This window comes from Hemicordylus capensis, chromosome 3, assembly GCF_027244095.1.
Source record: "Hemicordylus capensis ecotype Gifberg chromosome 3, rHemCap1.1.pri, whole genome shotgun sequence".
Classification (NCBI taxonomy): Eukaryota; Metazoa; Chordata; class Lepidosauria; order Squamata; family Cordylidae; genus Hemicordylus; species Hemicordylus capensis.
In genome coordinates, this window is record NC_069659.1 from 229500140 (window position 1) to 229518995 (window position 18856).

Genomic DNA, 18856 nt, shown 5'->3' on the forward strand with positions numbered 1-18856 from the left:
CTCTGGGTGGTTTACAACATACACGGCATAATAAAAACAGGAGTTAAGCATTAAAACTATTCCCATTAAGATCTAGTTTGAAGCTTGGTGAACAGTTGTGTTTTAAGCATCTTCTTAAAAACTGTCAGAGATGGGGAGGCTCTTACTTCAATAGGGAGTGCATTCCAGAGCCTCAGGATGGCAACAAAGAAGGCCCATCCCTGGGTAGCAACCAGACAAGCTGATGGTGACTGCAGGCGGACCTCCCCAAACAATCTCTATAGGCGGTGGGGCTCATATCAGAGTAGGCATCCTCCTGGACCTAAGCTATTTAGGGCTTTATAGGATATAACCAGCACTTTGTATTTTGCTCAGAAATGTAAGGGTAGCCAGTTCCATTCTTTTAATACAGGCATGATATGGTCTCTTCAAGATGACCTGGAGACCAACCTGGCTGCTGAATTTTACAATGACTGCAGTTTCTGGACTATGTACAAAGGCAGCCCCACAAACAGTACATTGCAGTAGCCGAGTCTGGAGGTTACAGCATATGCACAACTGTTTTAAGGTTATCTCCAGAAAGAGACACTACTGGTGTATCAGCTAAAGCTGACAGAAAGCACTCTTGGCCACAACCTGAGAAACCAGAGTCAGATTTGAATCCAGAAGTACTCCCAGACTGTGCACCTGTTCCATCTGAGGGAATCCGGAACAGGCAGAGCAAATCTGTCTGTAATCCAAAACAGGCAGAGCCTGTTCTCCCCATCCAGAACAGGCAGAGCAAATTGTCTCTTGAGTTCTGACCTCACAGAATAAGGTAAAGTGTACTGTCAAGTCGATTAAGATTCCTAGCGCCCACAGAGCCCTTTGATTTTCTTTGGTAGAATATAGGAGGGGTTTACCAATGCCTCCTCCCACGGAATATGAGATTATGCCTTTCAGCATCTTCCTATATCGCTGCTACCCAATATAGTACCAGCGGGGATTCGAACCGACAACCTTCTGCTTGTTAGTCAAGCATTTCCCTGCTGCACCACTTAAGGTGTAGCTCACAGAATAAGTACCTCCATCTCATTTGGATTCAGTCTTAGTTTGTTATCCCTCGTCCAGCCTATTACTGCCTCAAGGCAAGCATTTAGGGAAGTTATGAATTTTTCTTGACATGGAGAAACAGATTTGGGTGTCACCACCAAATCTGCATTTGGTGCACCAAATCTCCTGATAATCTCTCCCAGCGGTAGAGATGTGCCCGATCCATGGTTTGAAGCACAATTTGAGCACTTGCAGGAAAATTCAAAAGGGAACTTTCAGAGAAGGGAGAACAGTGCAGGTGCTTACCTGCTCTCTGCCACCCCTTCAGCTTCCTGCTGGGGTGGTGTGTATCCCAAAAAGCAACCATGCTGACCATGCAAATGTACAGATGCCATGTGTGCACAGACAGCGTGCAGGGCTTTTGGGAATATGCGCTGCCCCAGCAGGAAGCTGGAAGGGGCAGTGGAGAGCAAGTAAGCACCTGCTCTCCTTTCTCTTAATGTCCTCTTCTGAATATCCCTGCAAGTGCTTGAACCACACTTCAAACCTTGGTTTGGGCACATCCCTACCTGGCAGTTTGATGTAAGTATTAAAAAGCATCGAAGACAGTATGGAGCTCGCATTTTGAAGTGTAACAATCTCCAAACAACACTGTCTGGAATCTGCCCGAAAGGTAGGAGCAGAACTACTACAAAAAAGTACCTCCCTCCACTCCCAACTCCTTCAGACGATCCAGAAGGATACCATGGTTGATGGTATTGAAAACCACCCGGAGCTATTTTTGGAAGGGTGGTATAAAAATCAAAGCAATCAATCAATAAATAAGCAATCCAAAGGACCAGGAGTGTCACACTCACTCTGTCAATTCCCAGGGAGATCATCCATCAGGCCAACCAAGGCAGTCTCCAGAGAGATTCTATCCACAACAAATTCATTAAAAACATTACAATGGGTAAATGATTACAATGTTCCAAATACTGATTCAGGGAGGGAGAGACATGTACTAGCCCTCTCACAACCCTGGACAGCTTCACTGGATGTGAACTTACAGATGCAATGTGGGCAGCAAAGAACTGCTTCTTTGCTGCACGCATTGCCAGAGCATAGATCTTCAAGTGTGCTCTGTGTTGTAAACTGTCAGATTTTAGTCAGGTCTTTCTCCACTTGCACTCCAGTTGTCTACTTTGCCACTTTAGCTCCCATAATTATTCCATATACCACAGGATCATTTGTGAGTAACAGCACTTTTAAAAGTAAAAATTAAACATGAGCCCCCCAAAATAAGGTCAAATTCAAAAATTAAGCTTTTTGCAAAATTATTCCTATATCTGAACACAGATACAATCACATAGAGGTGGATATATTCTGTGAAGGAGTTATATACAAAGACATGTGCCTTGCGTCCTCAGTTGATACACAAGGGCCACAAGCCAACAAGCTGACACTGTAAAATCAAATCTCCAATCTGGAGTTCAAACTTGAGGGTTGGGGTACTGAAGAGGTGTCAGGAGGAATCAATCAAGAAAACTACTGCACAGTAGGCTTGTGCATTTCGATTCGGGTACAAACCGTTTTGTGCCCGGAAAATGGCAATTTCAGAGGTTTTGAAATGAAAACAAAATCATGAATTAAAAAACAGAGATTTTTGGTTCCAAATCGAAATGACTGTGTTTCTGACAGAATGCTTTGTTCTTCAGAAAAGCATTGCAATTCAAATTGACTTCTCTGACTCTCTCCACTCCAGCTGAGGCACTGAGTGATTAGCAGAAGATAAGATATGCAAAAAGCTGTTGAACATGAATGGTTTGGTTAAGTGTTGTATTCAGTGTGACTGAAATGCAAACTGACCTTGCAAAGGGATTTGGAAGACAGCATTTTGAGACAGAAATACCCAAATATCTTTGGGAGATCAATGCAATTCCAAAGCTCTTCGTATAAATTCCAAAGCCATGGTATAAATTCCAAAACCAAGGTATAAATTGTGTGGAGAAGCTTTTTGAGAAGCTGGTTAGGAAAGTTATGAAATTACACAGGTTTTTCTTTCCAAAGGTTTAGAAAGAATCTCTTTACTTGTTCAGGGGTCTTTTGATGAGCTATTTTGTTTTTCTTCTGGTTTTTATGAGTTATAGTGGTGTCTAAGTTTTGTTGCTCAAGTTGAGCAGTCTAATGTAATTTAGGTCACAATGTAATTTGGTGGGACAAGATGTCTAAGCCAATGGTTCACAACTTTTGCCATTGCAGGGATTTTTACAAGGAGGGGCCCCTCCTGTATTCTACCAATGATGCATCAGTGGCCTAGTCTGCAATTTCACTTGTGGCTGACTTTGCCTTTTATTTTTTACATTTTATATCCTGCTCTTCCTCCAAGAGCCCAGAGTGGTGGGTTTCTCTTCACAACAACCCTGTGAAGTAGGTTAGGCTGAGAGAAGTGACTGGCCCAAAGTCATCCAGCAAGTATCATGGCTGAATGGGGATTTGAACTCGGGTCTCCCCGGTCCTAGTCCAGCACTCTAACCACTACACCATGCTGGCTCATTGGTCTATCTTGCTATCTCAAATGACCTGTGGTCACTGTTCCATGGGGAGGGAGTGTTTTTATTGAAAGATTGCTTGAATCCACAAATGGGTTGTGCTGCTGTGCTAGTGCCACAGGGACAGGCTCCTAGCTTCTGCAAAATTCTCAAATAACTGTGCCAAAAAATTAAGTGTTGTTGTTGTTCATCATTCTCTTCACTCTTTCAACTTGTTTATGTGGGGATTCAGGGGCAAAACAGTGGGTTGGGTGGCAGTGCCCCAAGGGTGGTGCACCCAGATTACAAATAGGGCAAAGGGCTGATTTCTTAGGAATTTTTGAGGTTTATGTGTCTCTAAGATTTTTCCCCATAGGGGATAATGGAGGTTTCAGCAGCCCCATAACTCCACCTGGGGGGCACTGGGATAGCCTGAAGTGAGTAGTAGTGTAGTGCACAGAGGGTGCCAACCACACCCCTGGATTGCTAACCCATTGGGGTACTGGGCTTTGTTGTTTCTGAGGTGTTGCATTTAGATTCTCTGGTAGGAAATGAGATTTTTAATGAAAAACCATGAATCCACTCTCATATGCTACTAGAGAATCTACTCTCTGAACACCTCTAGAACAACAAAACCCTGTACTTCATGGGTTGGCAACCCATGTGGGTGGTTGGCACCCTATGTGCACTACACCGCCACTGGCTCTGGGCCACCCCAGTGCCCCTCAAGTGGAGTTATGGGACTGCAGAAACCTCCATTATACCCTATGAGGAAAATCTGAAAGCCGCATAACTTCATTAATTCTTTAAAAATCAGCCCTTTGCCAAATTCCTCTGAAAAAATTGTGGTAGCTTCCTTGCACCAACTGGGCACTACCACCAGCCACACTCCACTCTGGGCCACCCCTCCCCCCACCATATGAAGCTATACTTTTCCTGAAGCCTCCATCATACCCTATGGGGGAAAATCTGAAAGGCACGCAAACTTCAAAAATTAACCAAAAACCAGCAGTTTGCCCAATTCCTTTGAAATTTTTGCCATAGCTTCCACTCATTGGGAACTATAACGCCCACCCACTCTTTTGACCACATGGCCCATTTTAAAATCTGAATTAATTTGGATTCAGATTCGGATTAATTTGGAAACAAAACAAAACTGGGGTAATTCAGAAGGCTTAATTTTGGACAAAATACAAAATGGGGTTGATTCAGATTTGGTACAAATCAAAACAGAAAAAAATACAAAATGTGCAACCCTACTGCACAGAAAACCTACAGTATTTGCCTGTTTCTGGACCATATGCCCTAAATTTGAGGAGCATTGAGCTTTGACTAATTCAAACATCTAGAATTAGGGAACACTTCTTTAAAAAAACAGATAAAAATAGTCAGCCATTAGGCTACAAAAGCTAGAAAAGGCTCCTCAGGGTTACCAACTAAATGTATGAAGGCACTAACTCCATGACTGGTCCCAGAGGTACAGACCGAGAGAATGCTTGAGAGCAACTCCTCACTTAAATTATTGGGGGCGGGTGGGGAGAGGAGAGTTACTTTTGTGGCAGGAGAAATATGGGATATTAGATATGGTGCGGGAAGTTCAGTAAAATGAGAGGTAAATTTCTCAAATGTTTGGGAAGGGATCTGTACCCCTGACTGATCCACAAAAACAAGGAAGGCCAATTGGCCCCCAAAACAATTGTATCTGGAGTCCTGGCAGACCTACCAATCATCGAGGCATAGTAAAAAGGTTTGCCGATATTTTCACTCATAAGTAGGGATATGTGAACAAGTTCAGAACCGAACTTGTTCAACATTGAACCGGTTCTGCTTGATGGTACGATATTGGACCAAATCCGCCCCCCCTACATTCATTCATTCATTCATTCATTTATGGCACTCCAAAATGGCTGCCACCACTGGGGGGAGGCACGGAACAGGATGAAGACTGCCTGAACCAGGTGATTTTGGCATTAACAGAGGCTGGTGGGGGGGAGGGGAACCTCCACATACCCCCGTGGCCTTGGAGAAGATCCCTGGAGGGGGTAAGTAATTTTTTTAAAAAAATCACGAACCACCATCCCCAGTCAGACCCCAGAGTTTGGGGGATGCCCAAACCAAATACACCTGATCCGGTTGAGACTTGAACTGAACCGGGCAACCTGGTTTTGTGCACACCCCTACCCATAAGGCAGGGGTGCACAAGTCAAATACCCTGGTGGGCTGGAACCAAGCATGACTTGGTATGCAGGGGCCGAGATAAATTTTCAGCACATTAATAATTATTAAATATATTAATGAAAGCAATTATTAGTTACCCATAGCATGAGAACATAAGAGGAGGCAACCTTTCCTCTTCCCTGCAAGCACTTTCAGGGAAAGTGCAAGCACTTTCAACACTTGCAAAGATCAAGTTTGAAAGGGGGGATGACCCCCACCAAGTCCATGGGGCAAGGTGGCATTATGCACCTCACCACAGGCACCACAATACTTTGGGCCACCCCTGGGGCCAGCAAAAAATTCCTTGTGGGCCAGATCCGGCCCCCAGGCCTTATGTTGTGCAGAAGGGAAAGTAAACCTTTTTCATGAGATTCCACACTTTCCTGTGATATTATTTTATTTTGTATGCCATATGTAAATGAACATATTTGTATGAAATCCTTTGCCTGATCACCTGTGCTACTTCACTATAAAGTGTTTACTGCTAGATGGCACCGACTCTGTTACAGAACTTATTAGTGTCTCAGTTGTGTAGCAAAATACATTTCCACTTCTAAGACTGTTATCTAGAGAACAGAGTGACTCCCAAGAATACCAAAGACTATCCTTGTAACAGAATACACTCCCAAGCAATCTATCCTTTTACCTCTTTCTTTTCATTCAGAGTTAAGTTAGCAGAGGTTTTTCTGAATTAGAAAATCTGTAATGGGGGGTGGGGGGCAGGGAGAATGCTGACCATTATCAGTTATAAGCTTTGGACATACACAGGTTGGAATCCAGTAAGGCATAGACCCCTAGGTCACCTGCTCTCTTCCCCATACCCATGCACCTCAGAACAGAATTGAGGGTCTAGTGTCCTCCAAGTCCTCCCCTTCCAAGACCTTGGTCTCTCAGCTACATTCCTCTCTGGGAGCCAAGGCCCTCCTTCCAATGATGTCATTTTCTCCAGCCCTTCCTGTTCTGTCCTAAATACAAGCCGTTCTCAACTTAAGACAAGATGAATGGCACTTAAGCAGTTTGTAAATTGCCACCTTGTTTCAACCTTACAACTGTGTTTCAACTTTATAACACTTGCCACAGGAGGGGAGGCTCCACTAGACAGCTACTGGTGCATGGGTTAGAGGCGGCAGCAGTCAAAAGGGTGGCTCAGGCTCACACTGTCATTGACTGGCAGTCCTGGCGGCAGCTGCAGCAGCATTAGAGACTGTGGAGGAATTGGCTGACTTGCCTATCCAAGATGCTCCCCCTGCTACTGCTGCTGCCAGCACTGCCGCTTCAACTCCTCCTACTCCAGGCTCAGCTGCAGTGCTGCCTGCCCTCCTTCCTTTCCTGTCTAACCATTGCCCAGGAGAAGGAGATGGAAGTGAGCTTTTCCCTTCCACAGAAAAGCAAGAGTCAGGGAGGGCCTGGGAAGGGGGTGGATGGCAAGAGTGGGAGACTTCTGATTCTCAAGCATCAGCTTCTCTGCTGCATGTCTGTGACTGACATACCACCAGCTTTGACAGCAGCAGAAAAATATAGGGTATCTAGCCTCGGTTCGGGAACCAAATTTCCATTTATAACATTGTTTGTTACAGGGAAATAGGTTTTGAGTTAAGACATTTCAACTAAGACACCAATCAATCTTTATTGTTACAGTCACAGACCAGCAAACATCTAAGACCCAGTTTTCAGGAACCAATTGTGTCATACGTTTGAGCACTTCCTGTAACCACATGCACTTGCAACAGTCTCATGAGAGGGTTGATGTGCTTTGGCTTTGTGAGACGTTGTGCCAGCCAGACCGATACGATCCCCATGGCTGCACCCTGGACCGAAATGCCAGGAGTGATGATGTCTCTCTGAGAGCTTCCAGGCAACAACTGCCCCACCTCTTCCATACCATCTTCCTGCAGTTCTGAGCTGAACAAATTATCAGTCTTGGGTGAGCATTTCTCCCTTTGGGCAGCCCCATCTTCGAGACTTGGTGGCTCAGGGTGCCAACACCAATCTTTCCCTGCAAAATGAAACTGCAGAAGAGTATGGAGCTTAGGGTGCACACATCCTTCATGGGGGATGGTTGCTAGGCCCAATGGCTTTCTTAGGCACTCACACAGCATTAGCTGAAGTGCACCTTAGAATGCTGAAGGTACACTAGTCTTCAACAGTTCTTCAGTTATGGAATCACCTGGGGCCTGTTACAGCTTCTTGCTTCTAAGTTTCATGTCATGTACAAAGATTTAGAACCAGTGTGCCATTTGGATAAGCATTATATTCCCAGTCTTTAAGTACTCATCTCCAATAGCTGAGGACAGGTCAAAGAAGAGTTAATTTAAATCAGTCCCGCTCTCCCACCATGCTAAGCTTTTCTGGACAGAGATTGTGATGGTTAAATGAACAGAGAGGTTTTCCAAGGCCAGTCTCTCTCCATAGGCTTGAATATGGGCAATCAGCTGTGGGAGGAGAAACAGAGGCAGCCCAAGATATGGAGGTGCCTGAGGCAAAACAAATAATGCTGTCTCCCCCCTGGCCCTTGTGAGAGTCAGCCCCCTTTCAAAGCCAACCATTGCAAACCTTGAAAATGCACGGGTTGCCGAGAGGAGGGGGAAGATTGTTAGTAGCCTCCTCTTTTTCTCTTGTTGTGCTTCTTGAAGCTTTGCAAAGAATGTGAGGAGAGGACCTTCTTGCAGCATTTGCAAGGGTTCGGATCAGCCCATAAGAGCTGCTGCAATGGGCAACGGAGGGGGGGGGAATCTTGCCATGTGTCATCCCAATAATCTGATGCCTAAGGCAACCGTCTCACCTTTTCTCATGAAAAGGTCACCCCTGAGGAGAAATGCAAGACAGGGCAGGGAGACACAAATTAGTACTTATATTTGAAAAGCGTTGCATCAGTTCACGTTTTTTTGATAGGCCAGGACCTAGAAAAAAGGAAGACAAAAGGCTGAACTATAAGGCAGATTCAAAAATTCAAACATTAGGACCAATTCTACACAATATTTTCAATAGCTAACTATAAAGGGAAAGCAGGAGCCTCTGCTGCTGAAATTCAGTGATGGCAACCAAAAGCAAGTAAGGCTTGGGAAGTTTTTTTTGGAGAGAAACTGGTCAGTCTTATGAACTGGAGGAATAAAACAAAAATAATGAAATCAGATAACCCAACTCAAATGTAATCAGGGATGTGTTGTTGGGAATTACAGTGATAAGAATATTTGCTCTCAAGACGGGCTTGTGAGCTGGAAATCACTTGGGAACAAAGAGATCACAAAATCATAAGCAATTACAAGATGACTATTTGGTGCTCAAGCAATTCAGATGAAAGGAAAGAGGATGGAGTTCTAGGATCTTCATTTATTTGTGACATCCCCCCCACAAAAGAATCATAGAATTGGGATGTTGGAGGTCTTTTAGTCCAACTCCCTGGTTAGTACAAGATCTGCCACAATATCCCCTGTAGAAAAATATAATTTCACAAGTTGGATCTTGCCATTCTTCCAAAGAACTCAAGTAGGGCTGCCCTCCTTTTGTGCTCACACAACTCTGAACGCTTAGGCTAAGAAATGGTGACTCACTTAAAATCATTCACTTACTGGGGATTTGGACCTACATTTCCCTGTTCCAAGTCCAATCCTCTGGACTGAGGTGTAGGATTTCCAGTGAGGAACAGGATAGCTCTGTTACTACACAAAATGTGTTATTTAGAAAATGGTGGGCAGTTTGGATCAGTTATGTTTGAGAAACACATACCGTATAAAGCAAGTTCAAAAACAGCAAGTAGAAAGGTCACAAGAATGAAGAGGCAGCTGAACAAGAAGGGGTTGAAATATCAAGGCCTATTCATCCCAGTAAAAAAAAGAGTGGCTATGCTTATACTTAAGGCCTGTAATCAAAGTCACATTGATTTCAGTGGAACTGACTTCCAATAAGTGAATGTAGGGTTGGAGCAACAGCAGTAAAAATAGCAGTAAAACATTTTAATGCTTTTTCAAAATGATGTTTCCATTTTAATAGCATGACTCTCAAAACTATGGTGTGTACCTTTAATTAATATCTCTATAGAAAGGTTGAAAATGGTACTTAAAGAAAATGTAGACATTGTTAGAAACACTAACATCTGTTCTGCCAGTTTAAAGGCAGATGGGTAGCAGATCATCTCTCTCTTTTACTCTTATTATTTCTACCCTTGTTCAATACTCAGTACGTGTAGAAAATAGTATTAGACAGAAAAAGTAGCAAAACTTGGCCCACTTCACACACATTTGGGAAGATTAAAGAGAAATAAAAATGGTGATAATTTCAATTATAAATACGTTGTTCTTTAATGACACCAAACTCTAACAAAGAAAACCAAATAGAAATCTGACATTCAGTGGAATAAAAGTAAAGAAAATACATGGGAAATTGAGGTGCTTTTCAGTTCCTAAAATCCATAGTAACACAAACAGATGTTTGAACTCTGCATTACCTACAAACCAACATAATGGAGGAATAATTCTGCAGACTCACATTGCTTCCAAGTGATAGCTTTTGTACAGAAGAATTTTGCAATTTTGTAAGTATAATTATGCTTTCAGGAGACATGAATCAATACATAATTTTTTTGTGTACCTAATCAATACACTTCAGAGGCAAGGATTTAGATACTATTTTTATTTAATGCACCAGTGAAGTATCAAAACACTGTGTAATAAGGGTGTGCACAAATTGATTTTTTAATTTGATTTGAGCCCAAAACAAATCACCCCTGATTTGTTTTGTATCCAAATCTACCCCCTCCAAATCACCCCAGAATCGATTTGTATTTGCTTTGATTCAATTTGGATTTGGACCAATTCAGACCACTTAACAAGATCCTAGGAGCACAATATTTGGGTGGTGAGTAAGTCCCCATGGATTCCACCTACAACCAAATTTCAAGGCAGTGGGACGCTAGGTTGATATTTAATGATTTTATTTAGTTTTTACTGATTTTGAACATTTCTGCCATTGGAAACAATGGGGATTCGAAGTTGACATATCCTAACCCTAAAACGGATCCCCAGCTTTCATTTTAAAATTAAAAAAAAAGAAAAAAGAAAAGAAAAGCTCTAGCCCTTGTAGAAGTGGAGTTACGGAGCCAAATGTGCAGTAATTATTTTTCAAGTGTTTGGATTCTTTGGTGTCTAATAACACCAAAAGGTAGTGGGGTACTACTCAGTTTATGTTCTAGGATTTTTTTTTAAGTGTTTAGGCTCTTTGGTGTCTCATAATGAATCTCATAATGAATTTCCTCATAATGAATCCCTATGATGATTCCTTAAACACCAGAAAGTCTAAACACCTCAAAAAAAAAATCCTTAAATATAAACTGAGTACCTAGTGGCTTGTTGGGTAGTTGGCACATGGGATGCCACTAATTCCCCACCTCTACCTGCAAAGCAGTGGGGTCAAAATGAACAGAAGAAACGAATGTGTGTAATGAAGACATCAAAGAATCTAAGCACTTCAAAAATACCTAAAAAAATAAACTGAGTACCCCAGTGTGTGTGTGTGGGGGGGGTGTAGTTGACACATGGCAGTTGACAGTTAGCATTGTCCAAAAAAGACAGTGAAAATGAATAGAAAAAATGAAGGGGTGTAATGATTCCTCATAGGGATTCATTGAGGGAAAGTTATTATACACCAAAGAATCAAAACACCTGAAAAATAGTGACCACACATTTTGCTCCATAACTCCACTTCTACAAGGGCTAGAGCTTAGCTTAAAAGAAAAAAGAAAGAAAGAAAGCTGGGAATCTGGGGGAATTAATAGGAGGGATTCGGATCTCAAATTGATTCAAATTGAATCAGGAGCGATTCGATTTGTACCTGAATGTAGCCAATGGACCACAGGAGTGATTTGTTTTGTCTCCAAATCACCCGAATCAGCTAGATTCAGGTACAAATCAGTTTGCTCATCCCTACTGTGTAATAGAGTGGGGGGAAAGGCAAACAATAATACTGAGTATGATACTGTTTCTGAAAATGAAGCCTTATTAGACAGAATCCAGGAAATAAGAGAGGAATATTGTATGTAGGGAAAATACACAGCAAGGTTTAGCTGGCTTGGGCCAAGACGTTCTATGGCCCAAATAACAAACCATGACTGTGGATCTGCAATAAATGGTTTACACACTCAGTCATTCAATTGGTGATCAATTTTCATCACTTAAAAACCAAAAACCAAATATATGCATTATTTATCAAATAAAACCATGTTTTATAAATAAATAACATGTTGGTACCCTCTTTCCTCTCCAAGGATGTCATGGTGGTATATCCCCCCACCCACAGCCACTTAAGAGTTAGCCAGAAATACTGGTCAGTGCAGATGTAATGCAGGCTGTCTCTTCACTGTGGCAAAGAGATCAGGAGCCAGTCCCAGGAATGAGTGTTCTCTCCTCTCAACCCTTCCCCTTTCAGGGGAGGGGACCCTCATGCCACCCACCTCTAAGAGAAATGTCAGCAGTGACCCTAACCACATAACACTAATGATGATACCCTGGGAGAGTTGAGGACAGAAGACAGCCACAGCTGGAGCTCCAGCAAGGACTCCAAGATTCAGACACCCCCCCCCCCAAGGAAACCAGAAGATAGAGCAGGCTTTAAAAACAAAATTAACTCAGAATGTGACTTGTTTTCTCTCCCTGTCAATGGCAGCAAGAAACAAAAGGGGGAATGGATGCGGGGTGGGGGGGAGGAAAAGCCCTCCAACTGGCTCCATTTCTAGTGAGCAGCTTTTTCTTCTCCAAAGAGAAAACAAGAGGCCACCAGTTCTGGGACGGCAGCTGCAGGCAGCAGCTACTTTGGGAGATGGGCTTTATCTCAGTGGGTTTCTTTGGCTGAGCTAACTGGCAAGGGAAGGGACAGAACAGGGGCTGGAGGCAGGCAGGCAGACAGGCAGCAACAACGCAAGCAGCAGCCCTGCCAGCTACAGACCCTACCTGTGAGCTCTGGGTGTATGGTAGTAGGCACAGAGAGTTGGGAAAGCTGCCTCCCAAGGAGTCCCCAAGTTCGGAGAGGGAGAGCAATGTTAAGATTGCAGAGGCATTCTTCCCAACTCCCCACTAGATATTAATGAAAGAGGCTATTGGCATTTCTCAGCTTCAAAGAGAAAAGGAGAGCCTCTCCCAGACTGGGGGCTGCACCAGCTGGCTGGCACACCCAATTCTGGAAAAGCTTTAATCTTTCTACTTAGTATTATAGAGGATAAGACTAGCCTGAGTCCAGGATAAGAGTCACCTCAGTCCACGTCCTTAGGAACATAGGAAGCTGCCATATACTGAGTCAGACCATTGGTCCATCTAGCTCAGTATCGTCAATACAGACTGACAGCGGCTTCTCCCAGGTTGCAGGCAGGAATCTCTCTCAGCCCTGTCTTGGAGAAGCCAGGGAGGGAACTTGGAACCTTCTGCTCTTCCCAGAGCATCTCCATCCCCTGAGGAGAATATCTCACAGTGCTCACATATGGTATCCCATTCAAATGCAACCCGGGCGGACCCTGCTTATCTAGGGGGACAAGTCATGCTTGCTACCACAAGACCAGCTCTCCTCTCTTTATTGAAGTTCAATAAATCAGAACTGTACCTCTTTAACAAAACATGCAAAAAACAAACAAACAAACAACTGGGGCGGAGAAGAGACAATTAGCCAACCAGCCCTGCCCACCTGTTACATTATGCCCACTAGTGTGGGTGCAACATAATAGAACATATATCACAACAAAAGTGCTATAATTGCCCAGTGTGGAAAACCTCTTGCTCTTCCACATGCAGTTCAGTGTGGGAACTGTTGCTAGCACTGCTTTTTTTTCCAGCTCCCAGAAGCCTCCCTGCTTATATTTGAGACTGTAGGCATATGGGTCTCACTTTGGACATGCGCAGGAGCCTCACAGCATCATGAGCTCTCCGCTTGTTGGCATATTGGGGAGCAGTCACTTAGTATGCAGTGGGAGTTACCCCTAGATTTTAGCAGCTGCAAAACAGCCAAATTGAAAGGGAACTTGCCTTGCACCTTCCTCATGCTAGGATACCTAAGTAGACTCCTGAAGTTAACTCACAACTGTTAACTCTCCATTCAAGGTCTCTCTACACAATTGACCCTCCTTTGGTTTACCTCCCCTCCATGGATGCCTCAAACAAGCTAAAAGCCAATTATCTCCGCAGAGAACTAAGATAAGGCTCTGGGAATGCGCATTCCCTCTGAATGCAATGCGCATTCCCTCCACGAATGCGCATTCCCATTCTTTCCTTATCAAAAGAAGGCTAGTATGGGCGATAGGAACTCACAGATGTACCCATTAGAATGCTGATTAGTTTACTAAGTGTTTCCAACTGAAAAAAGTTCCTGTGTTGCATGTTCAATCCCTCCATTTGCATTGACCTTTTCATACATTGTGTTGTAGTGTAGTGTAGCACAACAGACAAAACAATGGGATCTTTTGAGATTCCCCAGAACGGCCTTAGCCAGGTAAGAAAGTTGATTGGAATGTCCTCTCAAGATACATTTTGGGCTTTATCTGCTCCTGGATTCTTGAGCCAGTGTGCTCCCCTTGGTCTCTAGTGCTACCCCCTTGGTTACCACCTTGTGGAGTCACCCATTACTTGGATGATGCAGCAGACACTTACTATACCACTTAGCTGTGTTTTGCTCGGCAGGCACCCTTGCTTCCAGGCCCTAGATCAGCTCCCTTGCCAGATCTCATCAGCACAGCCCTCCTCACTACCACCTGGTGTTGGCTTCAAAAGAACAGATGTCCTTTGGATCCATCCTTGCTACCTAACCCCCTTGAGTCTTTGCTGCTACTTGCTGCTCCCCGGTCCATTCCCGAGGGAAAAGGTCCTTTGGTCACTCCCAAGCCACGAGGACCCACCCACGATTGAAAGAAGAAACGAGGTTGTATGATAATCTCTGCACTCAAATCTGGACTCCCTCTATCCTTGTCTCTTCTCTTTTAAATCCAAGAGCCTGTTTCTCTGAGTCTCCTTTCTCTGGTCAGTCTAGAGGCCACTTCAATTCAGACAGTAAGCTAAATTTCCTCTTACCAGTTGTACAGTTAATCTTGTAATGTATTTTCAGTAATAATATTGGTTTGTGTCACTCTCTTATTCCATTGTACCCCTTACCCTCAAATCAAAACCTTCTCTGTTTTTGAACCTCTCTCTCTCTCAGTCAGTCATTTCCCTGTAACCAACGCTTTGCATTAAATTTGTTCTGACATGGAACTGCTCCACTCTGAGCTAATTTTCCCCACACAAAGCCCAAACACAAATTTGGGGTGTTTACCAATCATCCCAAGGCAGTTCCATTAACAGAACGCATGAAAGGAAATAGAAAAAACCCCAGGTAAGGCGGCTGTTGCAATATCTGCTATATGGAGCAACTGAAAAAAGAGGTTATGACTCTTGGCCTCAGTCCAGGCAGTTCCTAACCCCAGTGACTTGATGCCTAACCTCTGAATCGCAAGCAGTTCCAGGCAGCCTTCTGGCTATACAACCATATAAATATGATTTTTAAATGCTAACATTGGACTGGTGAGGTGCAAGATTCTACCAACATATGAATGGATGCAATGATTGAAGTTAATTAAAACTGCAACTGAATTATGTTAGCACAAAATGTTCCTATGGCATCACATTTTCCTTCAGCATGGCACCAACGTACTTTACACACTGGGAACTTCAGGACTTTTCTTACTCCTTCTTTTGTAGCAATAAATCTGGCTCTATTGATTGAAATGCCATCTAGAACATTTGTCAAATACATTTTATAATATCCCAAAAGTCCTGAAGTGGTGATTGCTGTTTTAATAGTCACATCATATTACAATGAAACATTAAAACTTTTCAGCCTATAGGGCTCACAGGCAGTGAGACAAGATGACATGAAGACAAATATTACTGTACAATAATATACTGAATATTTATGCTTTCAGAAAACAATAGCGGATGTAAGGATAACAACAAATGGTCATACCAGTATGCCTAGATTTTTAAAAGGTTTATTCAAGCTGGGACTAGAACTAAAATTCCACACGACTGCCTGCATTTCAGGACCAGACATCAATGTTTCTTAAACTGTGGGGCAACCTCCCTTGCCAGGAGGAGCATGAGTGATGGACTCCCCACTTGGCCATCACCAACTGAACAGTTGCAGCTTTCCTTAGCAGAGTGGCTAGCCAGGAGCATATCTGCTTTTCCATCTGGTGAGCCTCAGGGAGAGGACAAAAAAGCCCTTCCTATCCCAAGTCTCCCGCTGCAACTGCTCTGTACCTGTCTTTCGAGGCTCTCGTGCAGCAACACAGCAAATCATGGCACCCCAGAGGGAACATATTCTGAGGCAAACTACTCAAAACCTCCAAGAGGCTACTGAAGGGAGCTCTGGTGCACATCTGGAGCACCTCCCAGTGTTGAGGACTGACAAAACACAGCACATGAGGCTCCCAGGTTCAACCTGTTTGAGAAACAATGCCTTACCTTACACAATGTACAACGTTTTTACAAGAGCAATAGATTGAGTACCAGAGCACGGTCTAAGGGCATGATACAGCCACTTTGCTGAAGTTAAGCAGGTCTTGGTGTAATTGGTGCCAGGATGGGAGACTCATAAATACCACCTTTGGGAATGGGGCCACAGCTCAGTGGTCATACAGCATGTCCCAGGTTCAATCCCTGGCATCTTCAGGTAAGGTTGGGGAAAACTCCTGCCTGCAACCTTGGAGATGCCGCTGTCAGTCATTGTACTGAGCCAGATGGATCAACAGTCTGACAGAATAAGGCAGCTTTCTACATTCCTATGTACCAAGTGTTATGAGTCAAAAAGACTCACAGATCTTAGCTTCTCTGTAAATCAAGCCATCAGAGCACAGATTGACAACAGAAGTCTTACAATGCTTTCTTATTGCCATGGAATTAAAGCTGCATTGCTATACAGGTTACCTTGGAAGAAAGTCCCATTGAAATTTGTGGGACTTATTTCCAAGGAAATATGAATACAATTGGACTGCTGCTCATGTAAAGTTTCTATTATTTCTGCTGTATGATCATGTACAGTAAGATCAAGTAACTCAGAAACTTCCTCAGTCAGTTTTGTCTAACCTCCCAGGAGAGGCATTACTGGAACGAGAAGTAGCCCTGCTATCAACTCTTCCCATATGATCTCAAGATTCTCATGTTAATAATGGGACAGAGCCACACTGCTGTAGCTCCAACATCATTAAGGCATTGTAAGAAAGAGCACTAAGTTGATGCATACAATTTCAGAATTATCTGTTTAACTAAAATACTGATACACATTCTGTATTTCAAGATTTTACTTGAAGTCTTGAGACCTACACAGATTGAACATTTGTTAAACCAGATCTGATAAGCAAAAACAGGGCTTGGCTCCAGAACATTTTGATTGTTCTGCCTGTATCTGTTTTGGGATATTGTTTAATTCTATCTAGGCAGCACATACTCAGAATAGTTTATGGAAGAATACTGATATTCTTTCAAAAAGAAGTACTGCAAAAATTTTCATTAGTAAGAATTTTTTCAAGAGGAGAAGATCGAAATATGACAACAAAAGTTATATTCCACTAGAGACCTGTAGTTGGTTGGTTATTTCAGTTCAATATGAAATCTAAGAGAAATCTATCTAAGAGAGCGCCTTCTTTTACATGATCCCCACCACACGTTAAGGTCATCTGAGGAGGTCTGTCTCCGGTTGGCACCAGTTCGTCTGCTGGCGACGCAGAGGTGGGCCTTCTCTGTAGCTGCTCCTGGGCTATGGAATGCACTCCCGACAGAAATTCGTAATCTGAGATCATTGCTGTCCTTCAAGAGATCCCTTAAAACGTACTTATTTGGCCTGGCCTTCCAGAGTTTTAAATGATTAATTGTGTTAAACTGTTTTAAATTGTTGCCCTGATTTTCAGGGCTTTTAGCTGTTTTATTGGTTTTATTGTGTTTTAATAGTTTGATTTTAATTGTTAATTTGTTTTTAATTGTTTTTATCATGTTGTGAACCGCCCTGAGCCGTACCGGAAGGGTGGTATATAAATCTAATAAATAATAATAAATAATAATAATAATATGAAATAACATTTTCATATTCCAGTGGTTTGGATCCTGGATAACTGAAGGACCGCCTGCTCCCAAGGGTTTCTGCCCGCCCAACAGGGTCGTCAGAGGGGCCTTTGCTCTGTGTGCCACTGTTGAGAGGGACTATATTGTCATGCACGCAGAACAGAGCCTTCTCTGTTGTTGCCTCCAGGCTCTGAAATGCTCTCCCAGTGAATGTCTGCTCTTTAACATCTGTGCTGCTTTTAAAAAACAACTAAATATCTTTTTATTTGTTCAGGCTTTTGCCCCTTAGGGTAAAGCTGCCAGATCTCAGTTTTCCTGCTTGTGTGTGTGGGTGGGTGGGTGGGTTTTACTGTTTAATTGAGTTTAAGGTTTTAAATGTGATTTTTATTGTATCTTAACTTTTGTAAACCATCTTGGGATGTCTTATGAGAAGCTGTATACAAATTGAACAATCAGTCAATAAAATATAGCTCACTTCACCTACCATTGAGTTTTGCCTACATAATGCATTCATTTCCTGGCCCACAGCTCCACAATCTCCAAAGCTTGTTGCCTGCTCATGCCAAAAAAGGAAGCAGATCCATCTGTCCTTAGGCCCTGTGTAAGGTTTCTCCAGAACATCACTTCCTCCTTGATCTCTCCATTGTTTAACACCACAGTTTTTTCTGCCTCACATTCCTTCAGAGCTCTGCCCCATACTAACCCCAGAGCCTTGCTTCACAGCCTACTCCCTACCTTCCTCCAGCAATTGCTCAACTGGCCACTCCAGTTATATCCAGCAAGAAAATACATAAAATTTGGCCTACGTTTAGGAAGCCATTAGAAAGTGAAAATACTGAGCCCTTTCTCATGACCAGTGAGAAAGGGCAAGAGGGTTGGCAGGGAGGAACCCTCAAGAAGCTTACCTCCCCACAGACGATTGCCTGCCCAGACAATTACAGGCTGCTGCCGGTAATTTTGTCCCTTGAAATTGGTAATTTTGTCCCTTGAACCAAGCTGGTTATAGAACCTTTCTGAAGTGTGTTTTTTTAATTCAAAAGTTTATTAAAAATC

The 18856-nt window shown here is 43.1% G+C and overlaps 1 protein-coding gene across 13 annotated transcripts in view; it reads right to left on the reverse strand.

Moving 5' to 3' along the window:
- The window catches only part of CTNNA3 (catenin alpha 3), a 1115062-nt gene that overhangs the window by 434574 nt on the left and 661632 nt on the right, over window positions 1–18856 (reverse strand). The window contains exon 11 of one of the 13 annotated variants that reach the window (XM_053307749.1): window positions 7370–8543. The exons of 11 other annotated variants lie outside the window; for them this stretch is intronic. In XM_053307749.1, coding sequence (XP_053163724.1) covers window positions 8538–8543 — 6 coding nt within the window. In that variant the 3' untranslated portion in view covers window positions 7370–8537. Of the gene's footprint in view, window positions 1–7369; window positions 8639–18856 lie in introns of those variants that run through there. One more of the 13 variants, XM_053307748.1, reaches the window with a different exon arrangement.